General features: G+C 45.0%; 1 protein-coding gene across 1 annotated transcript in view; it reads left to right on the forward strand.

Moving 5' to 3' along the window:
• The first annotated feature begins 8,197 nt into the window (after positions 1–8,197).
• The window catches only part of itga11b (integrin, alpha 11b), a 36,126-nt gene continuing 26,497 nt past the window's right edge, over positions 8,198–17,826 (forward strand). The window contains exons 1-2 of the mRNA XM_041938965.1: positions 8,198–8,252; positions 13,345–13,456. Coding sequence (XP_041794899.1) covers positions 8,198–8,252; positions 13,345–13,456 — 167 coding nt within the window. The remainder of the gene's footprint in view (positions 8,253–13,344; positions 13,457–17,826) is intronic.

Below are 17,826 nucleotides of genomic sequence, written 5' to 3' on the forward strand. Positions count from 1 at the left end.
TTGAGTAAAATGAACTGTGTGCCTTAAAGGTGAACTTGGTTGAAACTTTCTTTATGGGGTGAAATTCCCCAGGTGGCGTTGTCGTCTTAGTGTATAATCTGACCAGAAACTCTTACACTTCATCACCCCCGTCTCGCCACATGGATGAGAGAAATTACAAAGTTTTTGCCAGATTTGAGGAGTCAGACTGATGAATCACTGTGGACCCATGCAGCGGTCTTAACAAAGTCTTGCTGTGAAGATAAATTTAAGTGCAAAGCTTCACAGTAAACTGGATTTGAAATTATTTATACTTTGAATATTTTATTATTTGGGTTTAAAGAGAGAACATGCAACATTGTTTGTGCCTGTAATAAAGGTGAATAAAAAAACACCACCACTACCATGCCTTGGTCCTTCAGATCATCGATAAAATATGAAATGTGCATTTCTTTAGATCAGGGGTTGGGAACCTTTTTGGCTGAGAGAGAGCCATGAACACCACATATTTTTGAATGAAATTCCAGGAGAGCCATACAATATGTTTAAAACTACAAATACAAGTAAATGTGTGCATTTTATGTAATTTCGACACTTTTAAAGTACAATAAGTCTCTGAATTCTTTTTAATAACATTGTTATGCTGTTGCTAATTAATGATGAGTTAGCTGACAGCAGGATTAACGACAAGCCGTAGTGCGTAGTGCGTAATGCGCCTTTGCGCATGCGCACATCGACCGCTATTTTCGACAGCAAAATACGGCAGCCTCACTTAAACAGTGCCTGTCACTACCCGATCTGCGTTGCCTTTGTGATTGATGGATAGATAGACAAATAGATAGACACAATGACATGTATGTTTGCCACTTTTCCACTGAAATGACTGCGAACCGGCTTTCTAGTCGCTGGCTCGCGCGTGCGCAAAGGATTTGTTTGCGAGCCAGATGCGGCCGTCAAAAGATCCACATCTGGCTCGCGAGCCATTGGTTCCCGACCCCTGCCTTAGATGGTTGGTGGATGGATGCAGACAGACAGCAAATAACATAACGTTTCATCAATTGTTGATTTTTTTTTTTTTACCTTGATAGTGCTGAGTGTATTCTGTGTCGTATTTACATCATGCTAGTGGTTCAGAACAATGCGTGTGAATTGTCAACTTAAAGCAGATGTAGCTATTATATATATTGAATATACTGGTATATGAGTTCAACTATGACAACCCTTTTGTTTTTCCAGCTAATGAAGAGCCGGCAGTTTAAAGGTGACAGCTCTTTACAGCTGCTAAGAAGTATGATTTATAACGTGGTTTTTGAAAATCTACAGATGGACCAGTTTCTGCCAGCCTTGAGAGAAGTGAGTTCCAGAGGTGGCAGTAAAGCCATGTCTCTGCTCTGTGGTCATTGAAGCTGAGACTGGATGAGAAGATGAACGACTGTTCTCAGATCAGAAGTGTTGGATAATAAACGGGCTCAATCCTTCAGCTCACTTGGCATCTATCATCTCATTAAACACAGAGAACAGATCAGCGGAGCCTCGTATCCTGGATCAGTTCACTGCTCCATCAAACATAATAAAAACAGGATTTGTCACTTTTATTCTACAGTTAGAATTCTTTTGTTTAAAATGAGGAAGAAATGTGTTCATAAAGAGACGCAGAGAGACCGTGGCTGCTCTGCTCCGGCCTCATCGCCTCAGGTGAGCTTTTCACCTCCAACATGGTTTCATGTCAGTAACTGAATTAAGTCAAATTATCTAATATTTCACTCAGATAGATAGTTAATCTGAAACGTTAATGCAGGTTCATGTATCAGAGCTGTGTATTTTCTTCTTTCCCATGAATCATCTGACGACCCCTCAGATTTATCTGCTGACCCTTTGGAGGTTCCCGACCCCCAGGTTGGGAACCGCTCCACTAAAGTACCAACCTTGACTGAAGGAGGTCGCTCAGAACACGTCAGCTGACCTCAGCTTGTGCACTGATTCATCAGTACTAATTATCTGATAATGCAAAATGAAATGATATATTACTTTCTGATACTTGAAGTACATTTACACAATGGAGTACTTTCACATTGTGATACTAGTACTTTTACTTGAGTCAACAATCTGAGCACTGCTTCCTTTAAATGTGGTCTATTTCTGTTTCTACTTTGCAGATAAATCAGCTAAAATCACTTCTCTCCAACATTTTGTCAAACAGCTTTCAGAGACACGAAATTTAACGAATTCTACAGCAGAAAGTATTGAAACGTGTTCCTTTGAGACATGAAGGTGTCAGTGCTGCTGCAGTACGCAGAGTAAATATACGTGCTGAGGAAAAGCCCTTTAACGCCGTCGGTCTGTCCCGATGCTCGGCTGGAAGTCTCCTCAGGCCGGGACACCGGACCATCTGGGACCAGTTAGCCAGCGTCTGTGACCGTAAACCAGAGCAGCAAACCGCATTAACAACAATTATTCTGTTCTTTTCAATCTGAGCTTCCACACATTCAGACACACACACACACACACACACACACACACACACACACACACACAGTATACTCTGTGTGTGTTTGCATGTGTGTGTTCAGACACAAACACAAGCGGCAGCGTCTCTCCCTGTGTTCCAGCGCCTCACTTTACGACGCTGCTGCTGCAGCTTTGTTCCTGCTGCACGTTACACAACATGTTTGTAGCAGAAACACTTGAGGAACAATACGGCAACCACAAGGAACTGTTCCAGACAGCAGTTTATTATCAGCTGCATGATGTTGAAAACTGCACAGTAAATTCATTTTCTGTTTCTGTTTCCTGTTACTGTGGAGCGCCGTGATGTCACTTCCTGTCGGTGTAGATTATTTTATGTGTGAATGTTGTTCGTGCTCTTATATTTTTGTTCATTTCTAGCAGTGATATAAACGCCGGACCTGTTGAGAAGCCGAGGAAGAGGAGAAGCAGCAGAACGAGGCGTTTACAGGTTTGTTATTGGCCGAGCTATAAAGACTGAGTGGACTCGGGAGACACTTTCAACCATAGACAGACGAAGGAAGGACAGCAACATCCTCCATGCTGTCCCCCATGCTGTCCTCCATGCTAAAATGAGTCGGCCTCTAACTGGTCCAATAGTTACGGGTTCCTGAGTATTTTCATGACAGAAGGGTTGCAGTTAGGCTTTAAATCAGAGTCTGGTAAAACTTTGTTAATCTGAACCAGGGCTTGGAAGTGCTTCACCATGAATGCATCATGACTTTCTGCCCCCCCACATGCAGCTTTTTATTTGTTTGGGCCCACAGACAGCTGCTGTCCACCTCTGTTAGTGTGATGTATTATCAGTGTGCTCCTGATGCTGAAACGCGGCTGACAGATCATCAACGTGACACCTCCAGCTGAACTTTGGTCGATCGTTGGATGATGTTTCACTTCATTCCTCTGTTTCACTGCTGTTATTGTTGTACAGGTTGTTGCACTGTGCACCAGATTAAATCTTTTAACAGACCATCAGGATGGTCCACTGAATGTCCTTTGTCAGACAGGAAGCCAGCAGCAGCAGCAGCTCAGAGTGACAAGGAGAAGGTCCCTGTGACGTCTGCGCTGGATCCAGACTGAAGGCCTGCCTGCTGGTCTGATGTGTGGCTTCATGTTCTGGATGGTTTTAGACCACAAGACACACAATGTTGTTCCTCTGGATGAAGGATGTGAAGGACAGACGGCCGAGCAGAGGAAGACAGAGGCTGACATTCGCTCTGTCGCTCTGTGAAGTCTCAGCCTGAGACGGTGGGGGTGTTTGTGGATTATGAGGAGGGTCTGGTCTCCTTTTATGATGTTGATGCTGCAGCTCAGATCTACTCTTTACTGGTCTGGCTCATTCTTCAGTCCCTGTAGTAATAATGGTGGTAAAAGGTCCGCCCCTCTGCTGTCAATCATCTTTGTCCTTTGATGTCATGTCAGTTTTTCAGCTTCTGAATAGAGGAAGACATCCTGGTGCACTCAGAGCAGGACGGAGGACATCAGCCTGTTCCTACTGAACACATCCAGGAACAGCTCCAGCCCCTTCAGCCGGGGGCAACATCACAGGAGGAGGTGTGAGGAGGTCAATCTCACCTGGATTTAATTTGGACCAACACATCCCGGTATAGTTCACAGACAGGACAGCAGAGTCAAAGCAGTGTTTACTGGAGTGAAGATCAAATCAAAGTCCAGTGATAAGCAGGCAGTCATAACTGGGATCAGTCATACATCTTTTATTATATCTGTTTCTGTAGTTATTAACACACATATTGCTTCTTATTACTAATATGTTATTTTATTTAAAATAACATTGTGACATGTTCCACAGCTCCAGGCTCTTGTAAAGCCTCATTTGACAGATGTTTTTCTGTTTGTGTCTCACTGTTGAACGTGTTCATGTGCTCAAAGTGTCATTTTCCCAATATTCGGTCGAGCTCGTTGAGCGTCAGGAAATGAAACGTCTCTGTTCAGACGTTCATCACAGTTTATTTTTAGTGTGCAGTCCAGCTATTTGTTCTGTGGTTGAAATGATGTCAGAGCAGTTTATTCTGTTGGCTGTGAAGGAATGAGGTCGTCTCAGAGTGTCTGACTCTCTTCATGCTCATTTTGTTCTTTCTCACGAAATGTGATTAAAAACTGTTTCAGACGACAGAAATTCAACTTTGCTGCTTTGCTGTACATTTATAATCAGAAGTGTTTCATGTGTTTGAATTTTTAATCATCACATTTAATAAAATCTGCTTTTTCCCAATTCACCGTTAGCTTCATTAGCTGCTAGCTCTGCTAGCACTATTAGCTGTGTTAGCTGTAAGCTACTTGCCTCATTAGCTGTTAGCTCTGCTAGCACTATTAGCTGTGTTAGCTGTAAGATACTTGCCTCATTAGCTGTTAGCCTCCCTGGCTGTCTTAGTTCTGTTAGCTGTTAGCTCAGTTAGCCAAAACTACCACAGGACTCTGCTGCCTAGTGGCTGCTAACAGCTAATAGCTAAAAGCTAACCTCCTGCTGATTTCATCAGCGTAACAGGAGAAAAACGCTCGAACCAGAAGTTCTTCTGGTCCGCCATCTGTCCCAAAGGGCATTTTGCGGCTCTGAGGACCGACGACCGAGGATCGAGGAGGGATCTCGGAGGAGCCATGAGCGAGGATACATGAGTGCATCCTTCCCGGAAGTCTGTCAACTGAAAGGTATGAAGACTCCGCCCCCACAGCTGTCACGTTTGAACAAGGTGGAGGAGAATGCTAGTGTAAATATCCTGCAGTGAATGGCTGTAATTCAGATGAGCCTAACTGAACGTTACGTTCTCCGAAGAGCGATAACACAAGAACATGAGGATCCGTCATGTTTCAATCATGTAAGAGATGATGTATAGTGAGCAGGGACGATAGGAACCTGCTCACTATCATCCCGCTTTGAACTCTGCTCACTACTAAAGCATTCAATATAAACTGACACAAAATAGTGATTAAAACATATTTATTGATTTAAAATGAGTCTACTCTCGTCTGTCACCGCTCTCACTGCGCAGAGGCTCTGAAAGTAAACACAGACGTTGCCTAGCAACCGCCTCTCACTGTGCGCAGGCCGGCAGGCAGGAAAACTTATTTCTTTACAGATATTCAGAGAAATCATGTCAAATGTGGAGAAGTGACGGGACCTCCCAGACCTGAGAGAGACGGAGCTGGAGACAGAGTTTGGTTTACCGCTGCTATTCCTACTGATGGATAAAAGTCCCGCAGCAGCTGATTTCTGTTCAGCGTCAGCCATTAAAACATCTGTCTCCAGTTTTGTCTCCACTCAGCAGTCTTTTATCTACAACCTGTTCTAACACTAACACATCGGCCTCTCGTCACTTGTTCTGCGTGTTATCTGAATGAAATAATGTGTTTCATGGCTCGTAGGTTTCTCTTCACTGACAGCTCTGAAATGTGTCTCATTGAACAGGACAGAAGACACAGCGAGGCTGATAAAGTTCAGGTCAGAAAATGACCACCTGTTCACCTGGAAGAGGCGTTCACATGCTGGTGTTTGAGTCAGGAAGTGGGGTTTCAGGGGAACAAGGATTGAACCCAAATGCAGACACGAGGGGGCGCTGGTTCGATTTAACAAATTTGTTTCACTACAGGAAACCAAAATCCAAAACTGAGGGAACTAAGAAAAGAAAAACACTCACATGGGTCGAGGGACATAAGACAGAACAAACACTGACAAGGAAAGTTCAAGACTAAAACAACACAAGTAACACTTACATGGAGCTTGGCTTGGGAATATAGACAACACTAGAGGACGCAGGACGAACATTTACATGAAACATACCAGGGACTATGGAAAAACACTGACACGAGACATGGCATGGTAAGGGAACAAAGACAACACAAAAAAACGGTGGACAAACACATGATACTTGGCATGGTTATGGACAAAGACAACACAAAGAAAAACACTCACAAGTGGTATGGGGAAAACTGAGGGGAAGACGAGGGCTTAAATACACAAGGGAGGACAACTAATGACACACAGGTGAAACAAATCTGACAATTACAAAAGGAAGTAAAGCAAAAGAAGAAACATAACATGAACCTTCAAAATAAAGCAGGACGTGAGAAAAAAGACTGACAACACAAAAGGAGAATCTTCAACAAAAAACAGGCGTGAGTCCATTTGAACGGAGATGCATTCACTTACTGATGTTTGAACTGGAGTTCATTTGAACGGTGATGCGTTCACTTACTGATGTTTGAACTGGAGTCCATTTGAACGGTGATGCGTTCACTTACTGATGTTTGAACTGGAGTCCATTTGAACAGTGATGCGTTCACTTACTGATGTTTGAACTGGAGTCCATTTGAACGGTGATGTGTTCACGTGATCGATGATTTCCTCCTCACTTGAGAAGCAGGCTGCTGTTTGCCTGTTAGTCAGTGACAGAGGAGTCATGACAGTCCTGAACACAGGACATATGATGGACGGAGCTACTGTATGTAAACCTGACATCTGATACAGATTGGCATGGTGGACACGTGCTGGAGCAGCCGGACGTCACCTCCTGTCGTACGTTTGACCTGTTGCACGAAGAGAAAACAGGCACCAAATTCAAATGAGATCGTTGATTGTTTGAAGGGTTTTGTTTTCTTGTAAGAAATAAATGTTCTACATGTGAGAACATTCACCTGGTGTGAGGACAGGTCAGCTCCCACCTGTCCATCCATCAGTCAGTCTGTCCCACTGTACACTACAGATGCTGGACAGTGACAGGGTGCTGTGTTCACTGACCCTCCGGCTCATTTAAAAAGGCTGTTTTACCGTCTGTTTCACTTTAACTTTGCTGCTTTGACTCTGAGTTTCCACTTGTTATTTCCAGCAGCCTGCTGCCGTCCAGCTCGCAGCACAGCAGTATCTTTTTTATTGACAGGGAGGGAGTGTGTGTGTGTGTGTGTGTGTGTGTGTGTTGCAAAGTGGGAACAACAATATGTTGACACAATTGCAGTGTGGGGACTCGGGACATTTGGGAACAGGAAGTTGGTCTTCACAAAGTTAACCATTCGCTCTGTGGTCCAGACTTAGTTTGTGGTTTGTTACCACATTAATTCTTCTCATCCTTATCTTATCCTCTGCTCTGTGTTCATTAACTGTTAATGACACCACAGAGACTCATAACCTCAGAGTGCTGAAATCCTGCTTCGTCCAGCTGAGACACCGAACCAGGATCAGGTGGTTTGTCTCACCTGCAGATGCAGAAAAGCGCCGTCCAAACACTGAAGTTCCTCTCCGGGTGACTGAAGTAAACTAAACTAAACACAGAAACAGATTTTATTTAATGTTAAGCTGCAGTTGTTATCGGTTGAAGTGCTTCATGTGAGGCTTCTCAGGCTCCTCATTGTCTCTCCAGGATTGTTGGACAGATGTTAACATCTGCTCTCAGACACAAATGGAGGCATTTCCTGTTTGTGCACCAATCGGGAGTTTAAAGCTCCTGTTCTGAAAAGGGAAGGTGAAGTTAAAGGTCTTTAAAAAGCAGAGACCAGTGTGTGTGTGTGTGTGTGTGTGTGTGTGAAGCAGGCAGCAGGAGGAGGAGGTGTGTTTACTGTGCTCCTCCTCCTCCTCCTCTTCTCTAACGCTCTCCTTCATCAGAGCAGCAGAGTTAAGAATCAACCCACCGACGCACTCACACTCACACTCTGTCCGTCTGTCTCTCTGTCCGTCTGTCTCTGTCTTCCTCCCTCTAACACACTCATGGATTACTTCCACCTTCTTCTGCTGCTGCTGTGGACCTGCAGCTTCCTGCCAGGTGAGCGAGCGAGCAGCACACAACACAGCACAGACGAGAGAGAGAGAGAGAGGGGGGAGGTCTCTGTCAGACAGGTGCTGCTGATAGATTGTTGACTCGATGTGAGTTTCAAGCTTCTAATTCAGAGCTCCCTATTAGAAACCCTGTTGCCGTGGCAACAGTTCGATTACAGTATCGAGTCACAGGTGCACAGACGGACATGAAAGGTGCTGTGAGCTGCTGATGAAGGTTTCGGGGTTGTCATCACTAGCGGCCTCTGTATGTCTTTGAGAGTCGTGTCATTCGGTGATTTGGACTCTGGAGGCTCCTTCAGAGTTCTGCAGCTTCACTAACGAGCAGCGTAACACCTTCATGGGATGTTCTGGCTGTCGTTTTCTCGCGCTGATGTGTTGATCACGGAGAGATCTTTGACTCTTTGACTTAGTATTTCTAACATTTATTGTCTTCTATAAGACATCTCCACGTCTCTGCTTTGTTGAGTCTTTGTCATCAATGCCAGAGCAGGAAGTGTCACTTGTTCTGCCGTAATGAGGCGTTCTGCGTTCTGTTGGAGGTTGAAAGCAGGTGGAAACGTGGACAAACTGCCGAGTCTAAAAGGCTTTCTTTCAGACCTTGTTCTAGAACTTTCAATGACGCGGTCTCATTTCTTATTCTTCGATGTGTCTGGAAGTGTGAAGTCTGCCCTGATTGGTCGAGCTGGAGGAAAGGTGACGTCCATCCTCTGCAGAGCAGGAACTCAGTCGGTGAATTTGCTCTTTTATCAGATGTTGTGCACAAAGTTTGCCGGTTTGACGTGAAGGTGGACAGAAGCTGGTATGAAGTTCAAACTGGACGCTGAAGGTTCAGCCTGTGGGAGCATGAAGATCAGTTCAGATGGTTCATGAAGAGCTCAGTCACACACTGTGTCACTTCGGTTGATGACATTTCCATTCAGTATGTTCAGCAGTACATTCAGTCTGCTACTGGTTCAAACTGATCAATACAAAACGAGACCAATACCAGTTATCATCTTTATTAATCAATAATAATTAATTAGAACGAGGCGCTCTCGCAGAGTGCTGACTTTTCCGGATCCACTCTGATCGAACTGTGCTTCCACACATTGAAGCAGCAGCACTGTGATCCCGCTGGCTCACACATTGAATTAGTGTGGAGTTTGATGTGATGGCCGGAAGGTTGTGGATGTCTCCCTCGAGGCTCAGCCTGCAGGGCGGCGAGCTCTCGCTGCGGCTCGATTTCTGCAGGAGCTCAGGCCTGAAAGGGTTTTTACGGCACGTTGTGGCTTTTAGGCTGATCTGTGACACAGAACTGGAGCCACATCAGTCCAGAAAAAAGTCTGCTGCTGTCAAACACCACACAGGAAGGCATGAGATACCACACAGAGCCCCATTCAGGTAGAATACACAAGCTTCTGGCAGAATGATGGTTTGCATCACCTGTCTGATCCCGACAGGTGCATTACTTACTCCTGGGAACAGATGTGTCCTGGCAGCTTCCAGAGTCCAGGTAATCTGTCTTCAAATGGGCTCAGAAACTGTCCTGCGAAGTGTTTAGTCTCTCTGACACTCAGTGTACTCTCTCTCTCGTATTAAACTGCACCCATGGGCCAATCCACCAGCACAAAACAAACCAGAGCAGAAATATGAATTGGCCAATCCTGCTGGCATCACAGCTGCACTTCATAGTAACCACAGACGTGCATGACGGTTTTATTTTGTCTGTAACGAAGAAGCAGCTCTGCTTCAGGGACGACCTGATAAATTTGTCTGATGCATAAAAAGGTTTATATAACCAAAGAAAATAAAATGATTGATTCTTCAGCCAGTGCTCCGAATAACAGAGCGCATGCTGGATGAGCATCAAGCCCAATCCTTGATACGTGTCATCTTATGTAAGGAGAAACTTTCACACCATGCTCCATTCAAAAAATTCACGATTTAATGTCTGTCTGCTCGCTGGAAGAGCTATCACACTGCAGTGTGTGACTCATTTAAAGCCAACACACGTTCCACCAAATAACAGTTTCTTCACTGAAGACTTGACTTGATTGATTGTGATATTTGAAGAAAAAGCAGGTTTACAGTTAATTCTTGAAAGAGCAGTTTGACAAAATAATCTGACAGCAGTTCTGGAGCTTTTGATCACATCACAAACCTGAATATGTCTAAAGCAGTGATGAAGTGTGTGACTGGAAGGTCCTTGCTGCTTGATCAATTTTTTGTTTTCTAACTAATGATTCCAAGTTGAATTGTACTGCATGCATCTTGTGACCTGATTAGCGAGACCATTTTAAATGTTGTGCTTTTTGAGGGGAGTTTGGCATGTAATGGACGGCAGTCACAGCCTGCTGCATCTGCTCCAACGAAACTCTGACAGGTCAGAAAGCATTACAGTGGCTGTCAGGGCCGTGACCTCTGACCCGTGCTGCCTGCAGACAGGTGAAGGGTCAGTGTGGCTGCAGTGACGCCGAGCCAGCAGAGCCGTCTGTCTGCCTGCTGGAGGAAGTGACACAGACGACGTTTGGCCGCGAGCTGCCGGCACTGTTCACTAAATCACTCCCATCTTTGACCTGATTAGGCTCGTTTCTCGCTGCTGCGTCTGATTTGAGAACTGGAGGTTTTGCAAAAACAGCACGGACGTTGCTTCTCTTATAAGTGAAATATTCTCTTCGTTGCTGCAGTAGCTGCAGCAGGATATTAATCTGTTTTCAATCACGACAGCAGCTAACACACATCTGGAAAAATGAACACAGTATGAACACACATACACACACACCGAAGTCACAGAGTCTCCTCGGCCGTGTAAAAATGAGAAAAATGTGTCGTCAGAGCCAGGAAGGATGATCCGAATTAGTCAAATCATCCAGTGACAGTGATGGGAGCCTGTCAGACTGGGATCTGGATCTGGAGTCTCCGCTCGGCCAAGTCTTTCTCCGTCTTTCGCCAACAGCTCCGATAAATCGAGCCGACCCCTGGCTCGACTCAGACAGGAGCAGATTCCTCTCAGCCGCGGGGAAACAAACACACCTTCAAACCGAGACCATTCACCCGTCATTCTGCTCTCCGCTGGAAACAGTCCGGCCATGTGTGTCTTTCACACAGCTCGAAGAGCTGAACCGGAGCGCTCAGCACCCAGAGCGAGACCACAAAGGTCACAGGGTCATGGTGGGGTCTGAGGGTCACAGGCTGGTAGGAACTAAACACCACGCTCAAGGACACTAAAGAAAAAGCTGTTAGAGTTATGACGACGATGAAGGCCAACACCTTTAACACACAGGAAAAGCTCTCTGTGCTTTTCATGGACGGACGGAGGATGAGACGAGAATACAGAGGAGGAGGGTGAAAAGAGATTTAATAAGATGAAACAAGACAAGTAAGATGACAAAAATAACATGACTTACAAACAAAGACTCTGGATTCACCACAGAGACTTTAAATTCACCACAGAGACTCTGGATTCACCACAGAGACTCTGGATTCACCACAAAGACTCTGGATTCACCACAGAGACTTTAAATTCACCACAGAGACTCTGGATTCACCACAGAGACTCTGGATTCACCACAGAGACTTTAAATTCACCACAGAGACTCTGGATTCACCACAAAGACTTTAAATTCACCACAGAGACTCTGGATTCACCACAGAGACTCTGGATTCACCACAGAGACTCTGGATTTATGAAGCTCTGAATGTGTGAAAGGTCTCTTTCAGGTGTTTTTCTGGAGTGGCTCCAGTTCTCTGGACTGTAAATCTGATTTAAAAGCTGTTTCTGTTTGTTTTCTGTGTGCGGTGGAATATGAACAGTAACATATAGATTTCTATGATATATGAACACCTGTCTTCGCACAGCTGGAGGCGGAGGCAGATTCTGGGGAGCTGCCTGAGCTGAAATAATTGAACGTCACCAGAGCACAAAACCACCAGGAAGGAAAAATGAAGACACTCTTCTTCTACTGAAATGTGTTTCTTTGCTTTGTCTCTCGTCATTGTGGTGATGTGATGGAGGAGGAATGCCTCTGTGCTCATAATTCCTGCATCTTTGAACCTTGCTCATTTGGATGATACATTCACTGTATTGGCGTCCAGTTGAAGGCACAAATTCATCTGCTTCTTCCTTTTTCCAGGCTGAGCTCCGTTTCCTGTCGCGGAAAATCGACGCAGTCACGTCATTTTCTTCATCCTTTATTATCTTGTTTTTTGTCCGACTTGGAAGCATGTACAGGCCTTCCAGTCCTCCTTCTGTCTACTGACATTCCCAATAAAGTTTTTAATTAAAACCAGAGAAAGCTCCAGAGTCGGCTGGTGCTGGAGCAGCATAGAGGAAGAGGAGGGAGAGTTTCTGATAACAGTGATGAAGCTGCTCATATTCAACATCTCCATGTGTCGTGTTCAGAGTTCAGCAGTGTGTCAGTTTGATGTCTGAACGTTAAAGTAAATCAAACAAGAAATACCAAGGAGGTACTAACTAACTAACTAACCCACTAACTAACTAACTCACTCACTCACTCACTCACTATAGCTGTGACTAATTAACTTATTAAATCATTTTGTATCTCAGAACTTTGATTAGTTGGATGTTTTCAGATCTGCAGGACTGAATGATTTGAGATTTGAAAATGTAAAATGTTTGTTGCAGAAATAAACTTCAAGTATTTCCGTGATGGACGCAGCCTCTCTGTCCACCTGTGTTTCAGGTGTTGACTGGGATTCAGTCGGGTTGGGTTCCATTTCTCAGGAACGCCTGTGTGTCATGTCACGAACGTTGATCAGAAACAGAATGTGATTCCAGATCAGAGGAGCGCTGAGATTCCAGATCTTTACTCATGAACTGTGATTTATGTTTTATGGAAAGGACAAAAACCCCTGGACCCCGAGTGATGTGGACTGGTTTTACTGGGCAGCTATCAGTGGTTCATGTGGACTGGTTTTACTGGGCAGCTATCAGTGGTTCATGTGGACTGGTTTTACTGGGCAGCTATCAGTGGTTCATGTGGACTGGTTATACTGGGCAGCGTTGATGAACCTTAAAATTACAGTAATAAACATTGCGAGCAGGTTGTGTCAGCTGAGCGTCTTCTTCTGTGTTTCAGATCTTCATCTCTGCTTCAACTTCGACACAAAGAACTTCAAGATCTTCTCTGGATCCAAAGAAAACCAGTTTGGTTACACAGTCCAGCAGCACGAGGCAGGAGGACGCCAGTGGTGAGGATCACAGTTCATTATCACCCACCAGTTCTAGAAACCAGTCTGTACTGGTCTGTCTACACATATAGAAACCGGTCCGTACTGGTCTGTCTACACCTGTAGAAACCAGTCTGTACTGGTCTGTTTACACCTACAGAAACCAGTCTGTACTGGTCTGTCTACACCTACAGAAACAAGTCTGTACTGGTCTGTCTAGACCTATAGAAACTGGTCCGTACTGGTCTGTCTGCACCTAGAGAAACCGGTCTGTACTGGTCTGTCTACATCTACAGAAACTGGTCCGTACTGGTCTGTCTGAGTTAAAAAGCAGCGACAGCAGCTGGCCAACAAACGACTAGTTAAAATTTGAGGATGTAACAGCAGGAATTTCAACTGGTAAACTGGCTGAACTCAGGTTTACCAGTAAAACCTCCAACTGGTTTCTGTATGATGTAACTGCAGTTTGTCATATTTGGATCAGACAACAGATCTGAAGCTAAACAGCAGAAATAAATATTACCCCTCCGGCTTTGGAAGCTTCACTCAGCCCCTTCAGGTGAAGACAGAGCAGAAACGTCTGTCTGGTTAAAATGAAAATAGCTGTTGAGTTTTAGGATTTATTGGACGCTGCGGCCGTCGAAGCAAAGTTTCATGTCCTGGGAAAGTGAGTCAGAAACCTTCGACTGGGAGATGCTTCCAGGAAAGCTGGTTGTTGGTATCTGCTCTCGTTGTGTTGTGTGTCAGTGAATCATACTGAGATGTCAGAATCATGTTGGGATGACACATTTTCCACCGACCGCCTGATATGTGACCATAACTGCAGAGCGGGTGTTTTTTATAGTCTTCTATAAATTAGGATTGCATAAAGTCGATCTGATCATTCGGCCTCACAGCTAATCACTGTCACAGGTTCCCGGACAGTTTGTTCTTGGCTCTCCATCGGTCATCCTTCATCTTTATGTTTCCAACCTGCTGCTGGATCCTCAAAAACCAGCAAACACATCTAAACCTCCAGCTGCTTCTTCCTGCTGCAAAGGACACGAGAACAGAGAGATTCAGCAACATGATGTAATTTAAAATATGGGAATCAGGAGATATATGAGATGAGATACAATCAGATAAAACTGAACAAGACAAAATGAATGAAGTGACATAAAACAGAGAGGATCTCTGTGCACCACGTGTCTTCTAGTCAGAGTAACAGTCCAGTAATCTGACCTAATGTGATATAATCTGAATATAAGATCTGTTTAAATCAAACAGAGGAGAGATGAAGCTGTGTCTTTAAATCTCATCTCATTAAATCTGATTTTTTTTGTCTCATCTAATCTCAGTGTTATCTCTTCTCATGATGTAATGTGTTGCAGTGTGATGTAACAGGTTGCAATGTGATGCAGCGTGATGTAGCATGATGCAGCGTGATGTAGCATGATGTAACATGATGCAGCGTGATGCAACGTGATGCAGCGTGATGTAGCAGGATGCAACGTGATGTAGCATGATGCAGCGTGATGCTACATGATGCAGCGTGATGTAACGAGATGCAACGCGAGGCAGCGTGATGTAGCATGATGCAGTGTGATGCAGCGTGATGTAACGAGATGCAACGTGATGTAGCATGATGCAACGTGATGTAGCATGATGCATTTCGATGCAGCGTGATGCTACATGATGCAGCATGATGTAGCCTGATGCAGCGTGATGAAACATGATGCAGCGTGATGCAGTGTGATGTAACGTGATGCAGCATGATTTAATGTGATGCAGCGTGATGTAACGTGATGCAGCATGATTTAATGTGATGCAGCATGATGTAACGTGACATACATTCAGTCTCCCGTTGAGAGCAGCAGGACTGAATGAATGATTGACGAAGTGATTTGGGTGAAACTGTGAGTCCTGCTCTTTGTGGCTGCAGGTGGGATTGAAGCTTCCCGCTTCTCAGCGCTTCGTCTTCCTTTAATCTGGAAACATTTCAGCCGAGATGAATAAGCCTTCCAGGATTACAGAATCTCTCTGTCTTTGAAGTTGCAGGTAAATAAGTGGAAAGTATTTGCGTTTGTCTCGCGACCGGCTTCTCCTGCGTCCCGAGGCGGAGCGGCGGATCTGGAAACTATGTGTTGTGGTTTGTTATTCCCCAGCCTCCCTCTGGGAAGCCCATCACTCTGAGTGTGTGTGTGTGTGTGTGTGTGTGTGTGTGTTGACCTCGTTATTCTGCAGACTTGTTTTTCTTCACGGCCTGGTGACATTAACGTCTCAGGTGTTGGGTCGATGTTGTTGTCCAGACAGACTCTTCCTTCTCTTTCATCCATGATTGCTCATCAGCAATATTATTTCTACCCATAAACCATCAGGGTCCTGTGACCTCTGACCTCAACACTGCTTATAACTTTTCAGCGTGACGGCTTGTGATCAGTTTCCAACAGACAGAAGTTCTTTGGTGTTTGTGAGCAGCTCTTTAAAGCACAGTGAGGCACTCTGACACTGAAGCTGCCTCCATGTTGTTGGATTTGGATGATGAAGAACTGATCAGCTGTCATACACACTTCCCGTCTTCTGTGTACAGACTAGATTTCACCCGTGAACTAGCTCTAACTTTAGTCCTGAGCTGAGAACTAAAGCTCAGACTTTAACTTTAACCAAAATCCAACATGACGTCATCCAGTACGAAGCTGTGGCGGCCAATCGCATGCGAGCAAATATTCCTGATGGGTTGTTGTGAAGTTGTGAAATTGTGTCTATGATTCCGATGTCTCAGATGACTCTAGTTTGTGTTTTGGTGTCTGATAAACCTTCAAGCTGATGGATCCGTTTTCAGGTTGAATCGCTGCTGTATCACTTTGAACCTTAAAGATGAGGTGATAGTGTTGATGTCGATGACTTTGCAGTGGTGTGTGTGTGTGTGTGTGTGTGTGTGTGTGTGTGTGGGGGGGGGGGGGGGGGGGGGGGGGGGGGGGGGTTGGGGGTTGTGTCTGTTGCAGGTCAAAGCTGTTGACCTGTGTCACCCTCTGAGGTCAAACCTCCGGTGGTGCTTGTTTGCTGATCTCAGTGTTTGTGTGGTCTGTCGGCCTTCATGCCGGGATCTGTGTGTGTGTGTGTGTGTGTGTGTGTGTGTGTGTGTGTGTGTGTGTGTGGTCTGCAGGCACACACAGTCTGACCAACACTAACCCCACACTGCTAACATGCCAGCTGTGGTTTGGTTCATTTAGTGTTCTTGTTGACTCATATTCTGTGAGACTTTTTGCAGCAGTGGAGCTTGAACACCTTTGGTCAAAACCCTCATCTGATCCAGTTCTGTGCCTCTCGTAGAGCTAATGACAGAGATGCTAGGAAACGCAGGGAGGTGGCAGCAGGAGAGGCAGGTACAGGTGGGAGGTAATGAGCAGCGTGATGGATGGCGTCATGGTCTCTGTCTGCTGGGTGCTGCTGCAGGCTGCAGGATGTGGACTCTGTTTGGGATGTGGTTGCTCTCCACCCGTTTGATGTGGAGCGACACACATTAGCAGATTGGAGGTTAGCGCTCTACTATGGCATCTGCTCTGGAATGTGACTCAGACCTCTTCCCAGAACCGCCGTCCAGCCACATGTGGAGGAGTTTACTCAGGGTGACACTAATAATCTGCTCGCCGCGCGACTCTGTAGCTGCAGGACGGCCGATCGCCACAGCGACGGCTGCTGAAACGAGAGCTGACTTCAGAGTGCAGGACGGCAAAATGAACCACAGAACTACAACTGAACACCAGAGATTACTGCATGAAGTCTTTACAGTTTTCACTTTCTGATAGAAAACAGAAAATCTCCAAGAATCAGACGGAAAGTTTGCTTCGAGAGCAACAACCTGCTCGACATTTTCATTATCTGACACACTGTTTGCATTACTCTCAGTAGACACAGAACAAAGCTGGATTTTAAGTGGAATACTGCTTTAAGACTTTGAACTGGACTAAGAAGCACCTGTGGTTCTCTGGTGGGGTTACACTAAAGAAGTATTCAGTGCTGGATTTGACATACTGGAACCACACACACTGGATTTGTTAACAAGCAGCAAACAAAGAGGGCGAAGGTGAGAGACAGAGAGCGGCCGAGCGCTGCGGGACAGGTGAGGAATGAGGAGCAGGTGCACAGGTGATGTCTGAACATCAGGTGATCATGTTTGGGAAACACTGGATCATTTGAAAAAATCTGAAACACAACGATAAATAGTTATTAAAACTGAGAACATGAATGTGAGAAATATTCTGCAGTTTTCTTTGTTTTCTGCTTCGTTCATATTTTCTCAACATTATCGCCACCTTCCTCATGTCGAATATTTCATTTTTATTTTAATGATTGATATTTACAGCGTTCTAAAGGTTCTAAAGGTTAGTGAGGATGTCTTCTTTCTTCTT

The sequence above is a fragment of the Chelmon rostratus genome, chromosome 6 (assembly GCF_017976325.1).
Source record: "Chelmon rostratus isolate fCheRos1 chromosome 6, fCheRos1.pri, whole genome shotgun sequence".
Classification (NCBI taxonomy): Eukaryota; Metazoa; Chordata; class Actinopteri; order Chaetodontiformes; family Chaetodontidae; genus Chelmon; species Chelmon rostratus.